This window comes from Medicago sativa, chromosome 7, assembly GCF_051527215.1.
Source record: "Medicago sativa cultivar Bolivia chromosome 7, Bolivia_mono, whole genome shotgun sequence".
In the NCBI taxonomy this organism is placed as follows: Eukaryota; Viridiplantae; Streptophyta; class Magnoliopsida; order Fabales; family Fabaceae; genus Medicago; species Medicago sativa.
The window spans coordinates 20,574,886-20,592,056 of NC_140755.1; the positions used below are offsets into that span (position 1 = coordinate 20,574,886).

Here is a 17,171-nt window from a genome sequence, read left to right on the forward strand (position 1 = left end):
AAATTGGAAAGAAAACACTATGAGAAACTAGTGTGTGGGTATGTGACTTAAAAATGTCCCACATTGGAGAGTCACCCCAACTAGTAAGTGTTTATATAAGGGTGGGGTGACCTCCAAGGGTGTGCCCTTGGGGTATCCATTTTTGTGAACGAGTGAACGCTTACAAAATATATATCACGCGCGCGACGACACCGCCGCCGTCCGTCTGACCGGCCGGGCCAGGCTTGGGCAATTAAGAAACAAAATGCGTTTGCTTAAGGATTAAGCAGACTTAATCCCCAAGTCACGCGTAATCACGACTTAATCCCCAAGTCACGCGTAATCACGCGTTTGCTTAAGGATTAAGCAGACTTAATCCCCAAGTCACGCAGTTTTTTGTTACAAACTCTGCCTATAAAAGGAGAACTCGCCCCACTCATTCTTCACACCAAATCTCACAGTTGATGCTTCCTGTGCGGTTTCTCTCTTCTCCCTCCGATTTGTGTTAACGAATCATTCTTCATCTTCTACTCCTTTCTGTCCCGTCGGTTTCGAATAGAGCGGTTACGTACCGTATCGAGTGGCTTCGATCGAACGATTGAACCATACTTTGAGGTGTAATTCTCGAGCGACTATATAATGTGCAGTGTATACTCGTAACAGTGATCTGGGCTGTTTTATCTTGGAGACGGAGTGGTTGATAGTATACCTTGCACAAACTAGGGTAGTGCAGCGAAACGTCTTAAAGAAAGCGACCTGGTCGTGACTCACCCAGTAATTGCGTTCGGTATAATTTTTAAATCGAAAAACAACAATTTTAAGACGTTTCTGAAACCATGAATACCAACAACGAAATTACTGTCTCTGGAACAGCTGTCGACTTCAACAAACCGTTTAAGTTTCACGGTAGTAACTTCAAGCGTTGGCAAACAAAGATGATGTTTTTTCTAACTACGAAAAAGGTTGCCCACGTCTTGAAGGATAACATACCTGTGATACCATCGATGTCGGTTCCTATGGAAACGACTAGTAACGGTAAGACAACAGTGGCTACAGATGCTTCTATATCTGCAGCAAATGCTGAGTTGGAAAGGCTTACTGCCGAACATGCTGAAAAGGTGAAACAGGCTGAAAATGATAGACTCCTCTGGCAAGACGAGGATTACCTGTGCAAGAATTACATATTGAATTGTCTTGCGGATCATCTATATGATCTGCATCTGATTCATAAGACAACTAAGGATGTTTGGGATGCTCTTCAGAATAAATATAACACCGAAGAGGCTGGCTCAAAGAAATTTGCTGTGAGCCGGTACCTAAACTATAAGATGAACGACGAGAAATCTGTCGAAGAACAATCTCAGGAGCTTCAGAATATTGCTCATGAGATTTTTGTTGAAGGAATTCAATTACCTGAGCAGTTTCAGATTGCTGTGATAATTGATAAACTGCCCCCTGCTTGGAAGGACTTCAAGAATGCCCTTAGGCATAAGACTAAGGAGTTTTCTCTTGAAAGTCTGATTACTCGACTTCGTATTGAAGAAGAGGCAAGAAAACAAGAACTGAATGAAGAGGTGTTTGCTGTCTCGAACAACAACACTAAAAAGAAATCTGTAGGTGCTGTTCAGAAGTCTGCTGGCAAACAATTTAAGAATCAGAACCGTCCTGCAAATAAGAATTCCAATCGGAATAAGAATGGGAACCCACAAAAGGTCCCAAGAGCTCAACCATCAAAGAATGACCCTGCTCAATCGTTTAATTGCTACAATTGCGGACAACCAGGTCATATGGCACGAAAGTGTAGAAACCCATCCACTAGACCGGCTCAAGCTCAGGCTCACTTGACAACAAATGAGGAGCAGCCGTATATGGCAATGATAACTGAAATCAACATGGTGGGTGGATCTGATGGTTGGTGGATAGACACTGGTGCATCTCGCCATGTCTGTTATGAACGTGCTATGTTCAAGACATACACTGCTGCTGAAGATCAGAAGGTGCTGTTGGGAGATTCTCACACCACTGAAGTTGCTGGAACCGGAGATGTGGAGCTGAAATTCACCTCTGGGAAGACTCTCATATTGAAGGATGTGATGCACACTCCTAGAATTAGGAAGAATTTAGTTTATGGTTTTTTATTGAATAAGGCTGGTTTTGAACAAATCATAGCATGTGATATGTACTCTATTACTAAGGATGGGGTTTTTGTTGGGAAAGGGTATGCTACTGATGGTATGTTTAAGTTGAATCTTATGAATAAAATTTCTCCTTCTGCTTATATGTTGTGTGATTTTAATATTTGGCATGCACGACTTTGTCACGTAAATAAACGAATCATTTCTAATATGAGCAATCTCGGTTTAATTCCTAAATTATCTTTGAATGAATTTGAAAAATGTCAGTTTTGTAGTCAAGCAAAAATAACAAAAGGATCTCATAAATCTGTAATAAGAGAAACCGAACCATTTGAATTAGTACATTCTGATATATGCGAACTTGATGGTAACTTGACTAGAAACGGGCAAAGATACTTTATAACTTTTATCGATGATTGCTCTGATTACACTTATGTGTATTTAATGAAAAACAAAAGTGATGCGCTTGATATGTTTAAAATTTTTGTCAAAGAAATTGAAACTCAATTCAATAAAAGAATCAAGAGCTATCGTAGTGACAGAGGCACTGAATATTTATCACACAGATCTAATGAGTATTATAAAGAGCACGGAATCATTCATGAAACAACTGCACCTTACTCTCCTGAGATGAACGGTAAAGCAGAAAGAAAAAATAGAACCTTTACCGAGCTAATAGTTGCCATCATGCTTAACTCTGGTGCAGCGCCTCATTGGTGGGGGGAAATTTTATTAACTGTTAGCTACATGCTAAATAGAGTACCTAAAACTAAGAACAAAATTTCTCCTTATGAAATTTTGAAGAAAAGACAACCAAATTTGTCTTACATTCGAACTTGGGGCTGTCTAGCCTATGTAAGGATTCCTAATCCCAAGAGAGTCAAACTAGCAAGTAGAGCCTATGAATGTGTATTCATTGGGTATGCCTTGAACAGTAAAGCATATAGGTTTTATGACCTAAAGGCTATGGTGATCATAGAATCAAATGACGCCGATTTCTATGAAACGAAATTTCCCTTTCTATCAAGAGATAGTGGGGGTAATAGTGGGGGCGCAAATAAGAACACTACACCTGATTACACTCCGATGATTAAGGATAGTGATAAGAACATCATAACTGATGTAACGGAACTTCGAAGAAGTAAGAGAGCAAGAACTGCTAAAGAGTATGGACCTGAATATGTGGTCAATACATTAGAAGAGGATCCATCAAATCTTAAGGAAGCTCTGTCTTCCTTGGATGCTGACCTATGGAAAGAAGCCATAAATGATGAAATGGATTCTCTACAGTCTAACGAAACTTGGCACTTGACTGAACTGCCTCCAGGCTGCAAACCAATAGGTTGTAAATGGATTTTGAAAAAGAAACTGAAACCTGATGGAACTGTTGATAAATACAAGGCACGCCTTGTAGCCAAAGGTTTCAGACAAAGAGAAAATATAGATTTTTTCGATACCTACTCACCAGTTACTCGAATCACATCCATAAGGGTACTAATTTCCTTGGCTGCTGTTTATAACTTGATAGTACACCAAATTAATGTGAAAACTGCTTTTTTAAATGGTGAGTTAGAAGAAGAAATCTATATGGAACAACCTGAAGGTTTTGTAGTCCATGGACAGGAAAGCAAAGTATGTAAGTTAGACAAATCTCTGTATGGTCTAAAACAAGCCCCTAAGCAATGGCATGAAAAGTTTGACAACTTAATGATTTCGAATGAGTTCAAAGTGAATGAAAGTGACAAATGTATCTACTACAAGTATGATAAAAACATTTGCACTATCATATGTCTATATGTAGACGACCTACTCATATTTGGGTCAAACATTCCTGCCATAAATTCTGTGAAATCACTGTTGAGTAACAACTTTGATATGAAGGACCTAGGAGAAGCTGATGTAATTCTTGGCATCAAGATTACTAGATCAGATAAAGGAATTTCCTTGGATCAGTCTCATTACGTTGAGAAGATATTAAGAAAATACAACTACATTGATTGTAAACCTGCAAGCACACCCTATGATCCAAGTGTAAAACTTTTTAAGAACACTGGAGATGGTGTTAGACAAACTGAATATGCGAGTATCATTGGCAGTCACAGATATGCCACTGATTGTACTAGACCCGACATTGCCTATGTCGTGGGTCTCTTATGTAGATTTACAAGTAGGCCAAGCAAGGAGCATTGGCATGCTATTGAGAGAGTCATGAGATACCTGAAAGGGACTATGACATTAGGACTGCATTATCAAAAATATCCTGCTGTACTTGAGGGGTACAATGATGCAGATTGGAACACCTTGTCGGATGATTCCAAAGCGACCAGTGGCTTTATATTTAGCATAGCTGGAGGAGCTGTTTCTTGGAAGTCTAAGAAGCAGACCATTCTGGCTCAGTCCACAATGGAATCTGAGATGATAGCATTAGCTACTGCTAGTGAAGAAGCAAGTTGGCTAAGATCCTTGCTAGCTGAAATCCCTTTATGGGAGAAACCGTTACCGGCTGTGTTAATTCATTGCGATAGTACCGCGGCTATTGCAAAGATTAAGAATCGTTATTACAATGGTAAGAGACGACAGATAAGGCGAAAACACAGCACGATTAGAGAGTGTATCTCTAATGGAGCGGTTAGAGTTGATTTTGTACGTACGAATGAAAACTTAGCTGATCCTTTGACGAAAGGACTTAATAGAGAGAAAGTCCGAGAAACATCCAGTAGGATGAGACTAATGTCTATAGCCCACTGAATGATGGTAACCCGACCTATAAGACTGGAGATCCCAAGATTTAGGTTCAATGGGTAAAAACAAGTCATGAAGTGGTAGAACATACTATGAGAGAAAGAATATAGAAAGCATGATCCTGCAGCGAAAGAAAGATGAGGTAATAGTAACTCTTAATGAGATCTATACTCTATGTTAAGTGGGGTACACAGCTACAGGAGTACCCTTGACTCACCTATACGAATGTGGAACTTAGGCCGGTCCTATGGAATTTCGAGGCAGAATTCCTAGAGCATTCGTTAAAACCGGGATACACGTGTAGGGCCTTATAAAAACGCACGGGCTTTTAGAATACACCTATGAAAAGGTTTGTGTGTGGATTCTATGTCTGAGATAGAGTTCAATGCTGTAAGCAACTCTTGTTAAATCAGAATACCTTCCACTATGCAAAGGTTCAAGTTGTTGGCAACACCTTTGTATATTAGCAAATCTTATGGAAACGTTTTACGTTATTTTTCGAAACCATTTTGAAGTCAAGTAGGGGATTGTTGGAACACTAGTTAATTCTAGTGAGAAAATTGGAAAGAAAACACTATGAGAAACTAGTGTGTGGGTATGTGACTTAAAAATGTCCCACATTGGAGAGTCACCCCAACTAGTAAGTGTTTATATAAGGGTGGGGTGACCTCCAAGGGTGTGCCCTTGGGGTACCCATTTTTGTGAACGGGTGAACGCTTACAAAATATATATATCACGCGCGCGACGACGACGCCGCCGTCCGGCCGGGCCGGGCTTGGGTCTTGGGTCGTGGGTTAAAAAATTGATATATATTTTTTTGTCACTTGAAAATGTTAAATTAATTAATTAATTAATTTTTCATTATACGAAAGCGTACGCGTACCCAATCCAGAAACTTCCGGATATTTCCAATTAAGAAACAAAACGCGTTTGCTTAAGGATTAAGCAGACTTAATCCCCAAGTCACGCGTAAAACGCATTTGCTTAAGGATTAAGCAGACTTAATCCCCAAGTCACGCGGTTTTTTGTTACGAACTCTGCCTATAAAAGGAGAGCTCGCCCCACTCATTCTTCACACCAAATCTCACAGTTGATGCTTCCTGTGCGGTTTCTCTCTTCTCCCTCCGATTTGTGTTAACGAATCATTCTTCATCTTCTACTCCTTTCTGTCCCGTCGGTTTCGAATAGAGCGGTTACATACCGTATCGAGTGGCTTCGATCGAACGATTGAACCATGCTTTGAGGTGTAATTCTCGAGCGACTATATACTGTGCAGTGTATACTCGTAACAGTGATCTGGGCTGTTTTATCCTGGAGACGGCGTGGTTGATAGTCTACCTTGCACAAACTAGGGTAGTGCCGCGAAACGTCTTAAAGAAAGCGACCTGGTCGTGACTCACCCAGTAATTGCGTTCGGTATAATTTTTAAATCAAAAAACAACAACCTTTTCTTTTTTTATTGGCTGCTGAAGGTTTCAATGTGTTGATGGAAGCGGTGGTTGATGCTAATATGTTCAAAGGGTACAATGTTGGCCAAACCGGTGATGTTTGTTTGACTCATTTGCAGTTTGCTGATGACACTCTTATGATTGGTGAAAAAAGTTGGTTGAATGTCAGAACTATGAGGTCGGTATTGCTATTATTTGAAAACATATTGGGGTTGAAGGTCAATTTTCACAAAAGTATGTTGACGGGTGTTCATGTCTCTGATTCTTGGTTATCTGAAGCGGCGTTGGTTATGAAATGTCGAAGGGGAACTATCCCGTTTGTCTATTTGGGGTTGCCTATTGGTGGTGATCCAAGGAAACTTAGCTTTTGGAAACCTGTTGTTGATCGCATTGTTTCGCGCCTGTCGTCGTGGAGTAATAAACTCCTTTCTTTCGGAGGCTGTTTGGTTCTGTTGAAATCCGTCCTGTCTTCCATTCCGGTTTACTTTCTTTCCTTTTTTCAAAGCCCCCGCAGATATAATTTCTTCTATTGAATCTTTATTTAAAAAAAAATTTTGGGGTGGGGGTGAGGATTTTAGGAAAATTGTTTTGTTAAATTGGGAGTCGATTTGTATTCCAAAGGAGGATGGAGGGTTGGGGGTGAGGAGGGTGGGAGCTTTTAATATGGCGCTGGTGGGAAAGTGGTGCTGGAGTATGTTGGTTGATAAGGAGGGGTTGTGGTATAAAGTCCTCAAAGCCCGGTATGGAGAGTTAGGGGGCGGGGGCGGAGGGCGGTCGATTTGTAGGATTAGGGAGGGGTTAGGTGAGGGTGTGGGGAGGTGGTTTGATGACAACATTCGTAGGAGGATTGGTGATGGTAGGTCTACATTATTTTGGTATGATAATTGGGTGGGGGACACACCTTTACGTTGCAAATTCCCCCGCCTTTTTGATTTGTCTGCTAGAAAGGAGTGTACGGTGGAGGATATGTGGAGGTGGGGGGGGGGGGGGGGGGGGGGGTGGGAGTGGGGGAGGAGATTATTGGTGTGGGAGGAGGAAAGTGTGAAGGAATGTTCCACGTTACTTTCTAATGTTGTTTTGCAGGTTAATGTCTATGACTCTTGGATATGGTTACTAGACCCTTTCCATGGTTACACTGTACGGGAAGCATACCACTTTCTCACTAATGATGGCAACCCTGTCGATAGGACTCTGGTTGATGATGTCTGGCAAAAGGCATACCTTCTAAGGTGTCACTGTTTGTGTGGTGCCTTCTCTGGAATAGACTTCCTACTAGAGTTAACTTGGTGCAACGGCAAGTTCTGGTGTTAGCAGATTCGGTTTGTGTATCACGATGCGGTGATTATGAAACCGCAGCTCACTTATTTCGTGTCTGTAATATTTTTCGTTCACTTTGGGATCATATTTTGCATTGGTTAGGTGTATATGTGGTGTTTCCAGGTGATATACGGCAACATTTCAGACAATTCTTTAACTTGGCTGGATTGCCTAGAGCCACTCACCATTTCTTGAAGGTAATATGGTTTTCTTCTGTTTGGGCTATTTGGAAGGAAAGAAACAACCGTGTGTTTCAAGATACGGCTTGTGATTCTTCTACATTAGCGGAAAAGGTGAAGCTAAATTCGTTTATGTGGCTGAAATCATCACAGACATCTTTTATTTTTAGTTATCATGACTGGTGGAAACATCCACTCCCTTGCATGGGTGTTATTGTGTAATTTTCTTTATTTTGTGCTGGTGCTCTTTCAAAGCAGCTCCTTAGTGTTGTATTTTTGGTAGGTTTGGTTTACCCTTTGCATGTCTTGTGCACGGTAAACTGTCATTGTTTATAATATATATCTCATTTTAGTTTGTTCAAAAAAAAATCCTAATTTAAAAAAACAATTACCATATTAGTACAAATATTTTAAGAAATATTCATCGATTCGCATCTCATAAATTTTATCTTTTTATTTTAATAAACGTATTTTATACACTTTTTTTTAGCAAACTATTCCAAATCTAAGAAAACAATTACCATATTATACAAATTTTATCCTTAAAAAAAATATTATACAAACTTTTAAGAAATATTCACCAATTCACAGCTCATAAACTGTTTTTTAGCAAACATATTTCATAAACTTTATTTTTTTAGTAAACTATTCCAAATTTAAGAAAACAACTACCATATTAGTAAGAAAAACAATTACCATATTATACAAACATTTAAGAAATATTCATTTTTTTTAGACAAATGGGATGCAGAGGCAGAACCAACTGCAACACCCTAGCTGGATATGTAAAAATAAAAAGAAACAAGAACATAAAGAGATGGGGTACCTAAACCAAAACCTTCTCAAACGATAAAAACAAAAAAAAAAAATTGGGGGGAAAATGCGAGACCTAGACATAACAAGAAAATAAAAACAAAACACACAGTAGAAAAGAAGAAGAACATGAAAATCACACTAAAAAAACAAACAAATACCAAACCAGACAACCAGCAAAAAAACAGTGTCAAACCCCAAATGGCGTGTCACACCCGAACTTTAAAAAACTAAAATTTTAAGGATCATTTATTAGCAAGCTAAAATATATTAATAACAAAAGAGAATAACGTCCAAGGGGCATAAATCAAACCTAGAGAAAAATAAAAGGAACAGCAGATACAAAATAAAATAAAATAAAAGCTAAAAGAGAAGATCGTCCAACATTAAACAAAAAAGAGGATTAAAACAAATAAAACAACGAAAGATGTCAAATTAGGGAAATCATGCCACAAAGTCTCTAAAAACCGTCAGTAAGATCTTTTTTGTTTTAAGGATGCAAAATCATTGGTTAGAAGAATTTGAGATATCATTATAATCATCTTTTTCCCGTTGAATTCATTTCTTTCTCCTAGATTTAGAGGTATCTATGTTGAAATCATGTCGATTAGTAAATAGTGTTGCAGTAGTAGAAGTTCCGATTTTTGTCCCACCCACCACTCAAAAAAACGATAATTTCCAAGTCATGGATAACATGTGCATTTAATGAGGAGGATGTTGTTGACGCTAAAACACCCTATCATGGTCCATGACCTACAACGATATCCAACATATATCACAACAATAGCTTTAACAAAAGCTTCCACATAGTTGGTATCATTTTTTTCGTGATCGAAGGACATTATTCTTCTCCCTCAAAACTTTTTACATTATCAACTTTCTGATGATTTGTTTCATTAGCCTGAGTATTATTAGATTCTACCAGAGCTTTGGTTACAACTATGGGAACAAAAAAAAAAAAACATTGTGTTGAGTATATCATTTTGAGAATACATGAATATAAGTATTTCCATTTGAGTTCCACAAGGTTTAAGTGATTATCCATAGTTGTGCATGAAGAATACTTGGTTTACACCCAACAATAATCATTATGAGACTTATAGTTGAAAATAAAAAAGAGAAATTCAGTATGAGTTGCGATCATGATGGCGATGTCTTTTAGAAATTCTATTAATTAGATTTACCCTACATTGTAATAAACGCTGTTTGTTTTTCTAATAAACGCAATAGATTTACCCTAGTTTGATTTATGTTTTTTATAAGCAAAATTGATTAATTTGAGAAAGTCGAAACATAAATTTTGATTAGTGAGGGAACTATGCATCTCTTTCAACTGTTTACACGTGTATAGTACAAAAAAATTGTAAATCTTAATTTTTTTTTGTAAATGTGTGATTTGTTATCACCATGGAGGGGAAGAGGGAAGCACTTGGGTGACATTATGTCACCGTGACATTAAATCTGGCTCACACAACACACATTGCCACACAACATCTGGGCCACACAACACACACAACACATCTGGGTCACACAACACAACACCTTTGTGTGACACATATTTAATTTTACGGTGACTTAATGTCACCCAAGTATTTTCCGAGGGGAAGACACCCTTTACTTGATGGCTTAGTATTCGTTAGTGACAAAGTTAGGACTCTAGCCTATGGGTTTCAAACTCTAGTCTAAGGGTTTTAAACTTTTGAGTTCTTGGATCTTTTGAGTTAATAAAAACAAATTCAGGGTTTTAAAAGACAAAATATATATGGGTATATTTGCACCTTTTTAAATCCGGGGTGTTCGGTTGAACCACCTTAAACCCGCCTCCTCCCCTGGTATCAAAAAATTATAGCTAAAAGTAATTCAATATTAAAATTTATTTAGAACTAATGGAATATAAAAATTTACATGCCATTAAACAATTGGAATTCTAAAAAAAAAAAAAAAAATATTGATTGGAAGGTTGATACGTACCCAAATAAATTTCAGAGTATCAGAGTGTTGCCTATATTAATATATAAATCTGCCAAAAGACCTCTTGCAATCAAATTAAACAATTCATGAATTTATATCTATATATTCTTCTATTAATATATAGGTGGGATACACTTTTTGGTGTGGCATTTTTCTTTGGTAAAAAATACCTTTACACAAACTTGCTATTAATTTTTGAAAACTAAATTGAATTAAACTATTATTACTAAGAACCTAACAGAACTTTTAAGAATGTACCTTTATGATAACGTTTTAAGTTAGTCCTTGAAAATAGTTTTTGAGTTAGAAACAAAATGTTATATTGTTGGTATAATTGAAAAAAATAAAAATTTATATAATATTTTCTATATTGTTTGTGATATTAAAAAAATGTATTGTTTTTTACAAAAGTTGGGAATATAGAAAAGTTAGTGTTTGTCTTGATGCTAGTAAGAAAATAATGACAATCAAGGTAATCAAAATGAGATTAAAAGACAAGGTAGAAGAAAAACCAGATTGACACTAATAATCTTACTTATTTCTAATCCTAATTAACATTGCAATGACATAACAAACCCTAAACCTAATTGCTAGGCGCCAAACTATGATAACCGTTCACTACAAAAAAACGCGTTTATTGCGGCGGTCAAATTTTGCTTATTTCGGCAGTTTCAGCCGCCACTATGTACCAAACTGGCGGTTCACAAAACTGCCGGAATTTTTGATGCCACAAAGATTAAAACGGCAGTTTAGTACAAACCGCCATGTAAACTGCCAGAATACACATTGAATATAGCGGCGGCTAGTTTTTTGCGTAAAGCGGCGTTTTCAACCGCCATGATGTACATTATTCCATAAAAAAAAATTGCACATAGTGGCAGTTTGAACCGCCATAATATACATTATTTCTGGAAAAAAAATTGAACTTAGTGGCAGTTAGAACCGCCATAATGATCATCTTAGTAAATAAAAAAAAATGAAAACTGCATTGAAATAACAATTCCTAATACTAATAAAAATTATTTTTCATACATATAGATTGTAATATTACATAGTGTAACATAAATAGTTAATCAAATTATACGACCATGTATATGTTTTTTAACAACCAATAAAATTGATAACACACAAACAAGAGCACAGATTATGCACTGGCTGCAAAAACAGAACATACAAAGCAAATAACAGTGCTCATAACAGGGCAGCCAAACACACCAACAACTTGAATAAATTATAAATAGTTGAAGGGAAATCAAATTGTGCACAGTATGGAAAAATAGAACACAGGGGAACACCAGCACTAATAAAACACATAAGCACTATAAAACACCCAAAAACAACAATACATATATGGAGGTGCAATGCAGTTTACAAACAGCCAAAATGCAAGGAACATATCTTCGAGTATCCACACCACCAATAGCAAAATGAAGCTGAAGCAATAACAGCATGTGAAATCTTAGACTTGCTTTCACAAAACACTTTCAATTGGAGAGAGATTACTATCGAATGATTCACCTACATGCACCTTTAAGACAAGGAAACTTTACCATTAACACAAATTTATGTAGATAAAAAAAACACTCATTTTCAATCAATTAAAACAAACTACTAACCTTGTACCTTGGGTGTAACTTGGATTCACTTATTCACTAGTGATAGTATTGTTCCCATACCTGTAGTTAATTATAATCAGATTGCAGATTCAAAAACCAATAGAAACCAACTTCCCATAAGAGGTATATAAACCAGCACCATAATGATTTCAACACGCATTCATTTACTTCAAAACTCTAAACCTTTGTGGTTGTATGTTGATTCATAGTCATTAATAAAAGAACTCACTTGAATATTAACGATAACGAGGAAAAATTCCCTTTCAGATGCAACCTGTATGTATAGACACCAAAAAGAAAAGGCTCATTTGTCAGCAGAGGCCTCAAAGAAAAAACAAAAGAACCAGGGACAACAACACATACCAACAACTTGAATAAATTATAACTAGTACAAGGGAAATCAATTTTAGAAGCATGTTTAGACATGTCAGATTATGCATTTAGACGACAAATGAGTTCACATTTAACAATAGCAAAGATTAAATAATGAGAAGTTTTTAGAATTCCAAACAACAAATTCAGCTCAACACCATATCAAATTAGGATTTATCAACTCAGAAACTGATTCTCTAATAAACAATCTCACATGTGACCAGTATACAAACATAAGTCAATTTAAATCTAAAACATTAAATATACAACACTTTCTGCACTTATTTGCTGTTGAAAAATTAGATCTAAATATAATATATAATTAGTTACAAATTTCTTTTATCTAAAATTTAATAGAAAAGATGAAAGTAGAATATGAAGTTCTGAATAATACCAGATCCATGAGCAAGGAAGTCTCTTTCAAGAAAACTTTCCAACAGAGAGAAATTTCCTGAACTCTGATACATATTCAACAAACGAAATTAGATTTTAACAAAAAAGGCATCATCAATTTGAATGAAAGAAGATAAAAAGGAGGTAGTTACATGTCTTACTTCAACGGCGATGCAAAGAAAAGTTTCACCTTAGTGACAAACCCTCACCACCGTGATCTCCAAAAACGGTACAAAGGGTTTGGGTTGGAACGAGATCAGATCAGATCTATGATCGGAACTTATGTGAGAAACCTTTTTTTCTCTTTTTTTCTCAGATCTATGATTAGGTTTGAGTAAGGGTTTGTGGGAGATGGGTGGGTGCCGGTGGGGTTTGAGAAAGGGTTTGGGTTGTATCAGAGAAAGAGAGAAAGGGTAATAAAAAATAAAAGATAAAAGATTAATGGAAAAAGAGGTTAAAGAGAGGGAGAATTAAAATAATTGGACTGAAGAGGGAAAACCAAAATGTGTGTGAAAATAGTGCGCCATTCTAAAATTAAACGATTGTACATACCGGCGGGTTAAACTGACGCATTGTACATGTTGTCAATAGTGTCGGGTAAAACTGCCGTAATGCACCGAAAATAGTGGCGGTCACTAAAACTGCCAGAATGCTCTGTATATAGTGGCGGTTTTAAAAAATGCCGTAATAAAACTGCCGGTATTCTCACGTTTTTTTGTAGTGGTTGGATCTTTAACCTTTGGCGCAGATGTATTATCAGCCCTTGATCTAATCGTTAATCTGGCTTGCACACATAACATCAAGGCATTCAAATACTCATTTCCCCCTCATGCGTTTATGACACTATGCAAAGTTGAATTTTTCACCCATGCATTTATGACACTTAATGTGCTGTTGATTGGCTTTCCATAACATCAAGGAATTCAAATACTCATTTTCCCTCATGCGTTTATGACACTTAATGCACTCTTGATTGGATTTTCACCTTTCCTGATTATCTTCTAGTCTGTTATACTTTTCCATGCGCCTGTTACTTTACCAATGCTAAATGATTATTATGAGATATGTATTTGAGTGTGTATATATATGCTTGATTCACTCTGCTTGGATCTCATCCTTTCAAATCACATCACATTCACAGAAGCATGACCAACAATGACATACAAGCTTTGCTGTCTTATCATGCTTTGACAGGTTTAGGGTTTGCCATTTTAATTTTTATACTCACTGTAATATAAATCATGTTGTCGTAATACTGACATTTTTGTTGGTGTATGTTGCCAGCCCCTTTGAACCTAAATCCCACATCCGATGGAGATAGCATCAGCACCACTTCAAATGTAGTGTATAAAGAAATATATCAAAATGTGTGAACAACTGTTGTATGTCATAAACTATTGTTTATGTTGAGTTGTTTTTTTATCTATGTAATGGATCATGGATGCGTTTGTTTCAGCTTTAAAAAAATATATATTTTGAGTGAAAATAATCTACATCTATTTCTGTTTGCTTACTATCATAAAAATCATTTTAGTTTGTTTTAAAACTCTTACACTTGAGTTCATTGCATTTATAAAATAAATAGATTTGGAAAAAGCTACTTTAATTAGCTTTTCATTTTGAGGCTAAAAATGACTTTTTTAGCAAGGATTTTTTAAAAATAAAAAACAAACATTTCAAAAATAAAAAATAAAAAGAATTTTTAGTTAAAAAATAGATTTTTTTTTCAAAAAAACTCAAAACAAACGGGCGTCATATTGCAACATATTAGCTTCTCTATTGTTTATGACCAGGGCGGCAGCACAAGTAAAAGTTCTAGTTTGTTCTTAAAATATATTATAATTTGACAGAACAAGAGAAAATACCAATACATAACTTCAGCAGGAAAGTAGCAATAAAATTAAACATAACATTGACATGGAAACAAAATGTAAAAAATGAATATCTAAAGCCTGAATGTTAAGTCCAGTCCAGAAGAGTCAATATCGGAAGGTTCTTCTTCAATGTTTGACTTTGAATCATGATCAATATCATCATCCGTTGTAGAAGTAGTAGCCACAACATTTTTCTTGTCTGTCTTTGAGCTTGAACTTGTAGCAGTAGAAGAATCTCCAAGTTTTAGAATAGCACCAATTTGATTATTTGTACCAACTTCAATTCTTGAAGTACTTGCTCCAACAAAACCTAGAGTTCCAACTCCAGTATTACTACCCATAATATTACTTCTCAAGTTAAAAAGTGAAGGGTCTAATACATCATTCAAACGCAAAGCACCATAACCATATCTAGAACCATTTGGGATAAACCTAGGGTTAGTATAAGGTGGTTTTTGAATTGTTAACTCCATTCTAACACCAAGGCCCCTATAATTATTATAAGGTGTAAAACGAGTACTAGAATAATTGAAATAAGGTTTAAAGTGAGATTGCCCTAAACCTAAAGCACCACCATCATACCTGGCACCACCATCATACCTTTCTTTACGTTGTTTTTCCAATGCACGTTCTGCCTTATGGGCATTTTGATGCCCTCCTAAGCCTTGAGGAGTAGAAAATTGCCCCTTGCAATACAAGCATGTAAAATACTTCTTCTCTTCATTCTTCTTCTCATCTTTCCTTTCATTGCTGTTATTAGGAAAAGAAGATGTTGAACCAACTTGAATAGAGCTAACAACATCATCTTTCGATAGCTTTTCCGAAGCGACAGACTTGCTGGAATTTGATTTTGAGGGTTGATCTTCATTCGCCTTCATGCTCAGCCCTTCTTTTGTGTGGGAAGAATCACCTTCATCTTGTGAAGTGGCAGTGATGCTAACAGGTTTGGATGTCATGGTACAAATTAACTATCGAAAACAATACCTTGTGGTTTTCTGATTTGATGAAAAGAGAAGCTCATATAAAAGATTATTTATTGAAAAAATTATTTGAGTGAGTGGAAATATCTTTTTTTTTCTTAAGGAATTTAATGGAAATATCCTTTGAAATAAGGAAAGACAATGTGAAAAATAATACTGCACCGTTTGCGTATGAATATCTCTGATTTGGGATTTAACTTTAGATTCATTAATGAGTAATATGTCTATATTTACTTTAAAACGGGTTGGCTTAAAACGTTATATTCGATTCAATATATTAAGGAATATTTATCAAACTAATCCTAATTTAAAAAAACAATTACTTTGGTCAAAATATAAAAAGACAATTACTTTGGTCAAAATAAAAAAATAAAAAACCATATTAGTATAAATATTTTAAGAAGTATTCATCAATTCGCATCTCATAAACCTTATCTTTTTATTTTAACAAACGTAGTTCATACAAATTTCATAAACTTTATCTTTTTATTTGAACAAACGTATTTCATACAATTTTTTTTAGCAAACTATTCCAAATTTAAAAAAACAACAATTACCATATTATATCCTTCAAAAAAAATATTATACAAACTTTAAAGAAATATTCACCAATTCTCATCTCATAAACTTGATCGTTTTTTTTAGCAAACATATTTCGTAAACTTTATTTTTTGAGTGAAATATTCCAAATTTAAAAAAACAATTACCATAATAGTAAGATAAACAATTACCATATTATACAAACTTTTAAGATATATTCATTTTTTTTAGACAAATGGGATGCAGAGGAAGAACCAACTGCAACAACCTAGCTGAATATATAAATATAAAAAGAAACAAGAACATAAAGAGTAGGGGGACCTAAACCAAAAGCTTCTCAAACGATAAAAACAACAAAAAAATTTGGGGACAAATGCCAGACCCAGACAGAACAAGAAATTAAAAACCAAACACACAAAGTAGAAAAGAAGAAGGACATGAAAATCACACTAAAAAAACAAACAAACACCAAACCACACAATCAGGAAAAAAATAGTGCCAAACCCTAAATGGCGTGTGACACCCGAACTTAAAAAACTAGAATAGTAAGGATCATTTATTAGCAAGCTAAAATATATTAATAAAAAATGAGAGTAATGTCCGGGGGACATAAATCAAACCCAGAGAAAAATAAAAGGAACAACAGAAACAAAATAAAATAAAAGTGAAAAGAGAAGATCGTCCAACTTTAAACAAAAAATAGGATTAAAACAAATAAGACAACGAAAGATGTCAAATTAGGGCAATCATGCCACAAAGTCTCTAATAACCGTCTGCAAGATCATTTTTTTTAAGGATGCAAAATTATTGGT

General features: G+C 35.7%; 1 protein-coding gene and 1 long non-coding RNA gene across 4 annotated transcripts; both read right to left on the reverse strand.

Moving 5' to 3' along the window:
* Window positions 1-11,591: 11,591 nt before the first annotated feature.
* LOC146904939 (uncharacterized) lies at window positions 11,592-13,513 on the reverse strand. 3 transcript variants are annotated; one of them, XR_015018242.1, is made up of 5 exons: window positions 13,127-13,513; window positions 12,967-13,030; window positions 12,430-12,474; window positions 12,201-12,260; window positions 11,592-12,112 (listed from the first exon to the last, which is right to left on the reverse strand). It is a non-coding gene; the product is annotated as an uncharacterized LOC146904939 (long non-coding RNA). The 3 variants fall into 3 exon arrangements; XR_015018243.1 differs by having other exon boundaries at window positions 12,208-12,260; window positions 13,118-13,513; XR_015018241.1 differs by having other exon boundaries at window positions 13,118-13,513.
* Window positions 13,514-14,910: 1,397 nt separating this feature from the next.
* Window positions 14,911-15,795, reverse strand: LOC146904940 (uncharacterized). The gene has a single exon (XM_085725479.1). The coding sequence runs from the start codon at window positions 15,793-15,795 to the stop codon at window positions 14,911-14,913; it is 885 nt and encodes a 294-aa protein (XP_085581605.1).
* Window positions 15,796-17,171: the final 1,376 nt, after the last annotated feature.